This window comes from Pan troglodytes, chromosome 2, assembly GCF_028858775.2.
Source record: "Pan troglodytes isolate AG18354 chromosome 2, NHGRI_mPanTro3-v2.0_pri, whole genome shotgun sequence".
Taxonomy (NCBI): Eukaryota; Metazoa; Chordata; class Mammalia; order Primates; family Hominidae; genus Pan; species Pan troglodytes.
In genome coordinates this window covers 101,547,005-101,556,226 of record NC_086015.1, presented here as the reverse complement: position 1 = coordinate 101,556,226, position 9,222 = coordinate 101,547,005, and the positions used below count along the sequence as shown (strand labels likewise).

Sequence of the window (9,222 nt, the reverse complement as noted above, 5' to 3'; positions counted from 1 at the left end):
TATTTATTAAAGGTCCTAACTTGGCCAAATTAAAAAGAGATGATCAGTCACTATTTTTACTGCACTTATGTAAATACTCAGTTGAAGTTTAATGAGAGTAGACTTATTTTGTAAAGAAATTAGTCTTTCTATAATTATGTTTGGTAGAAATGAAGGGAACTGTAGAGGAAAAAATAATGTTTCAGTAGAAAAGTATAGTGCGCCCATTGTTAAATTCTTGTTCTGTCCATTGTCTTTGAGGTTTTATTATCTACCTATAAATTGCCCTATTCCTGAAGCCCTACAGGCTAGGGCTGGGCAACTGGATGTAAACTATAGAGGACAATCTTCATGAATGTAGCTGACTTGGCTGCTCAGGTAGTTGACCAATGACGTAAACAGAGACATTCAGACTGCAAACTAGAAAAATTATCATATTGCAACTGCCACTTTATTTCATCATCTAAAGATGCTTTGAGCTTAAATTTAAAAGTCTTCTCAAATAACTGCCCTCAGGGCTCAGATACTAAGTTCATAGATTGTTATAACCATTGATCTTTTGTTTTTATTTGGTTTATTTCAATTGGTTCATGCACACTTTGGCTATGGGGTATACCCCCATTCTCTTGGGACTATCATTGTGACTATTATCATTGTAATCTTCCTGGTGTGTTGTAGTCTCTCAAGACTCTTAAATGCGCGTTCATAGCCATCACAGTATGCCAGGTTTCCTCACTGTGATTAGAATGACAACAACAAAGAAAAAATAGTAAAAGAAACACTTCTGCAAGAGACCGGACATTATGACATGAGTTCCATGTTGACACAAAGCTAAACCAGCTGTGCTCGTCACAGAAAGTGGCCCATGTGCCTAAGTTTTAGTCAATATCCCATAACTGGGAGCCTAACCAAAAGGGAAAAAATAGCTAAAATAGTTAAATAAAAGGATATTGGGCTGAGGTGGGTGCAGCAAAGTGGGTTCCTGCCTAAGCAAACAGAAATCCAACTCAGTGTAAATGGTAAAACAAAAATTAACTTAAAACAACCACCAACTCACCTCTAACTATTAAATTTCCACATGATCCAAATCATGCCACTGCTTCACTATAGCCAATAAAATATTTCTTTTTGCCTTACTTTCTCATTTACCCTATAACAGCTTCTTTTCTTTCCTCTTCAGGAAAGCACCAAAGCACCTGCAGTCTGGTGGTACGAAATAAATCAGTTTCCTCAAATAAACTCTGAATTTTAATGCCACTACTTTATACATGTGTATATGTACATATATTAGATGACTATACATACACATAAAAAATGTATATTTATACACACACAGATATAGATACCTAAGCCATATATGCATATAATTTGGTAGCAATGACAGTCCAACAAAAGAAACTGAAGAGCTACATAAATATTAGAGTTATGTTAGCAAAAAACCGATCTGATGGCAATGTTAAGGGAATGAATGAGTACTAGAAGAATGGAGAAAATAAGTAACCAGAGATTTGCAAAACAATACATGAGTAGTTTTTAGGTAAAGGCCTCATGGTATCAGTGAGAATGTAAACAAAATTTCAGTGATGAAAGATGAAGGGCAGAGTGGACTGCTAGATGGATGACTCATGCACTTCAAGAGTATGAAGTTTGAAGAAGGCTAACAAGCAAGGACTTTTTGAGGCAGAATATACAAACTTCCTCATTTTCATGTTTTTTCCCTCCACTCACTAGGCACTATGATGTCAGATCATCTGATCATTATTTGAACTTTGGTAATAAGAATTTAAAGTCTCTGGTTGTCAAAAAATCACTCCAATAATCTTGCAACATCACTGAATATTAAAAATCTCATAGCTTCATTTTTTTTTTTCTGGGAAGATTAAGGCCATTTTGTTCTTATTATGCCACTTATCTTTTCTTCTCAATGCCTACTTCAGCTTAGTTCTTCTAGTTCATCTTTTAATTTTCTGAATTAAGGGAGCTTTTCAGATTATCTAAATACATACAGCCACAGCTGGAAAAGGCATTAGAAACCATTGTAGAAAGTTAGAGGCAACTTACCTCTTCTTACTTTTGCAAGCACACTATGTAAAGAGTACCATTTTAGGCTTTGGCAAGATCTTCACTGTTAACTCCCTTCTCAGTTTTTCTCCTCATTGCATTTCCATTTTTGTTTATTTCTTTACCTGATATGTGAGTTGATTTTCTACAAGAAGTAGAATTCACTCTTTCCCAATGAAGTGGAATAAAAGATCGCTTGATGGCTAGCAGAATTCTTGGGATTTACCTCTGTTCACCAAAACACAAATCTACTTTCACAACAGAGTTAAATGTGTTGAGTGTCTCAGGTAATATAGTTGTATTAGTATCAAAATCATCATACTCAAGTCCTTATCAGATGACATAGACTATCTTAGCATTTAATGCATTTATAAAGCCACATTGAATAACATACAACATTGTAAAATACTTTTATTTGCTTTCTGCTGACATTATTTGATTATGATATGAACATGACTAAAAATTTTTAAATGCCATTGAATAACATTAGGAGTGTATTTATTAGTTTACTAGATACTAACACCTTAGGTCCTTAAAGTGCTAGGACTTTGCAAAATCTTTGAATGCTAGCAAAACACAGATACCTTTAACTTGAACAATCTTGGGAAAATTTTAGTAAACAGAGAACAGAGATTGTATGAGATCTAAACATTTCTTTTGAACATTTTTGTGAATGAAGCTATTACTTGCTTGTTTCTCAGGCTGTAGATCATGGGATTTAATAAAGGAACTATGACAGTGTAAAATAGAGACTCCATCATATCTTGGTCATCTGCTTGCGGGGATGCAGAGCCCACATACATGAAGACAAGGGGCCCATAGTATAAAGATACAGGTAAGAGATGAGCTCCACAGGTGGAGACAGCTTTTTGTATCCCTTTGACAGACTTATTTTTTAAGATTATAAGGAGGACAAGTGTATAAGATATAAGAATAGTTCCAATGGTAAAAACTTGAATTGAATCTGTGAAAATAAAAACCATTAGAAAGTTAATAAAAGAATCAGTACAGGAAATCTTTAACAATGGGATAATGTCACAGTAAAAGTGTTGTATTATGTTGGAATTACAGAAGGTTAATCTGAATAAAAAAATTCCATGGATTAAAGCATGAAGAAGGCCACCTATAAATGACAAGACTAATAGCTGGATGCATAGTCCGTTGGTCATAATGACTGGATAAAGTAAAGGTTTGCAAATGGCTACATAGCGATCATATGCCATTGATGCCAAGATAAAACATTCTGTGGTTACACTGATTACAAAGGAAAAAAATTGTATCATGCATTCAGAGAGAGATATCATCTTACTCTTAGCTAAGAAGTTGATCAGCATCTTTGGAGTCACTGTGGATGATAACCAAGCATCCACAAAGGCCAAACTCCCACGGAATAAATACATTGGGATATGAAGGTGAGGGTCTTTCCAGATGAGAACAATTAGACCAAGATTCCCCATGATGGTGATGAGATATATTACCAAGAATGCCAGGAACAGGGGTATTTTCCACTGTGGTTGATATAAAAATCCTGTGAGAACAAACTCTGTCAGCAATGTTGTATTTTCCTCCTCCATGTCCTCACTGCATGTCCTCTAAAAAATGAAATAAATGTAAAGGAACACTTGGAATGGAGTTGTGAGTTGAAACTGGGGATGAAGTGTTGAAATAAACTATGTAATTATCAGAGCCCTCTTAATTTTTTTATCAGTACTCTAATTGATGTGCCCTCTATTTGAGCATTTAAATACATGGAAAAATAATACATTTTGGTTTGAAAATTGTGTAGGAATTAACAGGTTGAGATTTGAAAAAATGCATTATCTAAATGTACTAATTTTTTGTGGACTCTACTGAATGTAATAGAAAAACCTTCTGTCTGGGACATGGATGTAGGGTGAAGGAAAAAAGATATTTGAAAGGCCTGTGTAAAAATGGAATGAATGTAATGTGAAGAATCTCAAACTTTATTCTTCACATGATAAACATGCACCAAATATTTTAAAATGGGAAATGGCATATATATATATATATATATATATATATATATATATATATATATTTTTTTTTTTTTTTTTTTTTTTTTTTTTTGAGACAGAGCCTTGCTTTTGTTGCCCAGGCTGGAGTGCAATGGCATGATCTCAGCTCCTCCCAAAGTGCTGGGATTATAGGCGTGAGCCACTGCGCCCAGCCCATCATAGCATATTTTAAAAATTTAGTTCTTGATGGTGTAAAAAGTGTGCTGCAGGAAGGAGAAACTGATTCAGGAATCCTAATTAGAAACTTGATACTAAGTTCAAGGGGATCCCAAATTAGATCACACATGATAATCATCTGGGAGAGTTTTTTCATGAAAAATACAGATTGTGAGGTTTCAATGTAGGAATTGATTACTTCAAGAATGAGGTCTAGGAATCTGTATTTCAAAAATACCCTCAAGGTGATTGATATGCATGTATAGTGTCTAGTCCCTGTGTGATATGATATTGGAAGAGATGGTAAGACAAATGAATAGATTCAAAAGAATTCAGAATGTAGAGTCTCTAGTTACTGTGACATATTTGGTATGAAATACATCATCAGTGAAAGAGAGAGAAGTCAGTTGGTGACCAGGTAGATGGACATTAAACTTTGGGGGTGAAAACTCGAATTGCTGACAAGTTTTTGGAGTGAGCATCACATCTGAACAACTAGGTGAGATTCAATCAGTAATATGGGCCTATTCGAACTTAATGGAAATAATTACTTGGAATCATTGTAGTATTTGAAAGCATCATTAGGAATGATGTACAAAGTGACTATACATTCTTTGTAAGATGGCCAAGATCTAATCCTCTTTTTTGACACCCATGTCTTGGGGGCTCAGAGGTTACCTACTGCTATAGAAGCCAAAAAAAACCAGAAACTCATTTTCCCATTCTTCTTGCCTCTAGAGTGAAGAAATAATTATCTAGGATGGCAATGAAACACACTGATCCTACATTTATAATATGGATAAAAGAAGAAAAAAAAGACAGGATCAAAAGTGGATTTTAGTTGTAAACTCAGCCATGGCAGCAATACAATGAATCCACTGAATGCATCCTTCATTTGACAGTTTGAGTTGTCAGATTATATCCAGAAGTGGGGATAAGGATACAAGAGTTAATTTTTAAGTGACTGACCTTAAGAGTTGTAGTCTAAGAATGTGATTAATTAGAAAGAATGAGTATTTCTATCAGAATAATCTGAATAATTCTTAGAATCATTATAATCAAAACCAGTTTCAATTGTTTAATGTCCTAGTTTGCCACAAGTTGTCAAATAAAGTCATAATAAGCTTAACAACAAAATAAAATATCATTAAAGGAAGAATGTTGTCTTATAACTATTTATTCTATCCGTATCATAGTCATGAAACTAAAATATAGAGATAAGCCAGTAATAGTTATCTAATTTCAACCTGGCTATTTTGACAGTTTGTGTACCCAATCTAAAATTATGGTAAGTTAAATAGCATTTTCAACATTTCTACAAAGTGTAATGAAAATTATAGATATTTTTTCTTACCCATATTTTGAAAGAAATTTAAGAGAGCCTCTAAAACCATTAGGCTTTCTAAAACAGAAAAAATACAATTGCATGGGAATGCTGATAACACAGGTAGCAATTCGTTGCCTATTCATTCTTTTTGGAGGCTTCTTTCCCCAAGCTCAGGAAACTGCTGTTTATATAAATTTGGATTAAACAGAAGAGTCATTCAATTGTACAACTCTGTACTTTTGCCAGAAGACGATTGAATGGAAAACTGAAATTCTCATAAGAGTACCAAGGGATTCCCTGGGGAACAAACTGAAGCTGTTCTTGTATGTATTGCGGATTTGGACATATATGAGAAGTCCAGATTGTCCCCAATGGCATTTAACTTCTGGAATCATAAACACTATTTTATGTAAACACTTTTAGTTTTAACAAATGAAATAATATTTTATATACCATTTACCACCACAGATGACACTTCTGTCATGTTTGTATAAACTTTAGTTAAATGTGAAATTTACTCTCAGTGCTTTGATTAGTATAAGCTTGTCTAAGGTAATTAAAACATAGTTTTAATAAGGCCACATTTTCTGATTCCCTTTAGGAGACAAACCCAAATACAGTTGTCTTTCCCATGAAAACTGCAGCTCAAATTTTAGACATACACCTAGTTCTCCCATTTTATGCTAAAATCTGATGGGAAATCTTGTTAGACAGAGGTCAACGGATGAGCCAATGGAAAATAAAGACAAGGACTGCAGTGGGAGGTGCCCGAGAATTTTTCTGACATAAAAAGAGACACACAGACCAATGGAACAGAATAAAAAACCAGAAGCAAATCCACGCATCTACAGTGAAGTCATTTTTAACAAAGCTTCCAAGAACATACATTGGGGAAAGACAGTCTAATCAATAAATGGTGCTGAGAAAACTAGATATCCATATGCAAAAGAATAAAACTAGACCCCTATCTCTCACCATATCCAAAAATAAAATCAAAATGAATAAAAAGCTTCAATCTAATACCTCAAACTATGAAACTTCTACAGGAAAACACTGAGGGAAGTCTCCAGGACTTCTGGGCAAAGATTTCTTGAGCAATACCCTACAAGAATAGACAATCAAAGAAGACATGGACAAATGGGATTACATCAAGTTAAAAAGCTTCTGCACAAAAAAGGATACAATCAACAAAATGAAGAGACAACCCACAGAATGGGAGAAAATAGTTGTAAACTACCCACCTAAGAATGGATTAATAACCAGAATATATAAGGAACTCAAACCGTTTTATAGGAAAAATCTAATAATCTGATCAAATTAAGGGTAAAAGATTTGAATAGACATTTCTCAAAAGAAGACATACAAATGGTAAGCAGGCATATGAAAAGGTGGTCAACATCCCCGATCATCACAGAAATGCAAATCAAAATGGCCTGGTATTTAGTGCCTGTGGTTTTTCCAGGCACACAGTGCAAGCTGTCAGTGGATCTACCATTCTGGCATCTGGAGGACAGTGGCCCTCTTCTCACAATTCCACTAGGCAGTGCCCCAGTGGGGACTCTGTGTGAGGGCTCCAACCTCACATTTCCCCTTCGCACAGCCCTAGTAGAGGTTCTCCATGAGGGCTCTGCCCCTACAGCAGACTTCTTCCTGAACATCCAGGTGTTTCCATGCATCCTCTGAAATCTAGGCAGAGGTTCCCAAATTCTTTCCTTCTGCACACCCACAGGCCACAGGGAAGCCATCAAGGCTTGGGGCTTGTACCCTCTGAAGCAACGACTCAAGCTATACCTTGACCCATTTTAGCTACAACTGGAGCTGGAGTAGATAGGATGCAGGGTGCCATGTCCCAAGGCTGCAAAGAACAGCGGGGCCCTAGGCCCAGCCCATGAAACCGTTTTTCCCTCCTAGGCTTCTTGGCCTGTGATGGGAGGAGCTGCCATGAAGATCACAGAAATGCCCTGCTGACATTTTCTGTACTGTCTTGGCTATTAATATTTGGATCCTTGTTACTCATGCAAATTTCTGCAGCAGGTTTAAATTTCTCCCCCAGAAAATGGGTTTTTCTTTTCTGCCACATGGCCAGGCTACACATTTTCCAAACTTTTATGCTCTGCTTCCCTTTTAAAGATAAGTTCCAGTTTCAGAAAATCTCTTTGTTCACACATATAATCATACACTTTTAGAAACAGTCAGGTAACAAAACATCTTTAATGCTTTGTTGCTTAGAAATTTCTTCTCCCAGATACCCTAAATCATCTCTCTCAAGTTCAAAGTTCCACAGATCTCTAGGACAAGGGAAAAATGCCACCACTCACTTTGCTAAAGCATAGCACGAGTGACCTTTACTCCAGTTCCTAATAAGTTTCTCATCTCCATCTGACTATCTCAGCCTGGATTTCATTGTCCAAATCACTATCAGCATTTTGGTCAAAACCATTCAACAAGTCTCTAGGAAGTACCAAACTTTCCTTCATCTTACTGTCTTCTTCTGAGTCCTCCAAACTGTTCCAACCTCTGCCTGTTACCCAGTTCCAAAGTTGCTTCCTCATTTTCAGGTATCTTTATAGCAGTGACCCACTCTTTTGGTACTAATTTTCTGTATTAGTTCATTCTCACACTGCTATAAAAAACTACCTGAGACTGGGTACTTTATGAAGAAAAGAGATTTAATTGACTCAAAGTTCCATAGGCTGCACAGGAAGCATGGCTAGGAGGCCCCAGGAAACTTACAATCATGGCAGAAAGTGAACGGGAAGCAAGCACGTCTTACCATGGCAGAGAAGGAGGGAGAGTGAGCAGAGAGAGAGTGAGCAAAGAGAGAAGTGCCACACACTTTGAAACCGCTAGGTCTCGTGAGAACTCACTCACTATCACAAGAACACTAAGGGGGAAATCCGCTCCCATGCAATCACCTCCCATCAGGTCCCTTCCCTGACACATGAAGATTACAATTTGATATCAGATTTGGGGGAGAACACAGAAACACAGAGCCAAACCATATCAATAAATAACACAGAAGTCACTGAAAACTCTTCAGAAGGGTGCACTAAGCAGTATAATATGCATACATAGTTACTGACATTACACAAAATTAAATTATATTCCCGTCTACTTGTGTAACATAATGCTGGAAATAATGAGGAGGATGAAGAAAGAGATTTAAGGCATTCGGAATGTAGCATCACTAGGATATTGTAAGGCAGTCAGAATATAGCATCACTAGGATGCAAATATTTAGCCCCATATTTGATGGGAAAGTAGTATTCACTGAAGGAAAAAGGAGTCACTTTGTGAGTAGTTATCCAAAATAGAGACTAAGAATTCAGATGCATTGACATGTGTGTAGCGTGAACATGCCTTGAACATCGAGATGAGCTGGTTAGTATTAGTAATATAATATTACTAGACCAATAGAAATAAAAAAATAATTTGGGTGTCATTAGAGTAGATGAGGGCATAGTTATGAATTATTTATCTATTAGAGAGTATACTGAGAAAAGAGAAGTATAGCAAGAAAAAAAAATGATGGTATAATGACCTAATTTTCTTTGGATATAGTAATAGGATTGCTAGTAATAGTATCGCTGGGTCAAATGGTAGCTCTGTTTCAAGTGCTTTGAAAAATTTACAGACTGCTTTCCACAGTGGCTGAAGTAATTT

The 9,222-nt window shown here is 36.1% G+C and overlaps 1 protein-coding gene and 1 long non-coding RNA gene across 2 annotated transcripts; one reads left to right on the top strand and one right to left on the bottom strand.

The window, feature by feature from the left end:
- Window positions 1-2,684: 2,684 nt before the first annotated feature.
- On the bottom strand, window positions 2,685-3,629 carry LOC738646 (olfactory receptor 5H6-like). The gene has a single exon (XM_009445951.3). It carries the CDS (start codon window positions 3,612-3,614, stop codon window positions 2,685-2,687), a length of 930 nt encoding a protein of 309 aa, XP_009444226.2. The 5' UTR covers window positions 3,615-3,629.
- A 993-nt stretch (window positions 3,630-4,622) lies between these two features.
- LOC134809525 (uncharacterized) lies at window positions 4,623-6,567 on the top strand. The gene is made up of 2 exons (XR_010155457.1): window positions 4,623-4,731; window positions 6,161-6,567. It is a non-coding gene; the product is annotated as an uncharacterized LOC134809525 (long non-coding RNA).
- Window positions 6,568-9,222: the final 2,655 nt, after the last annotated feature.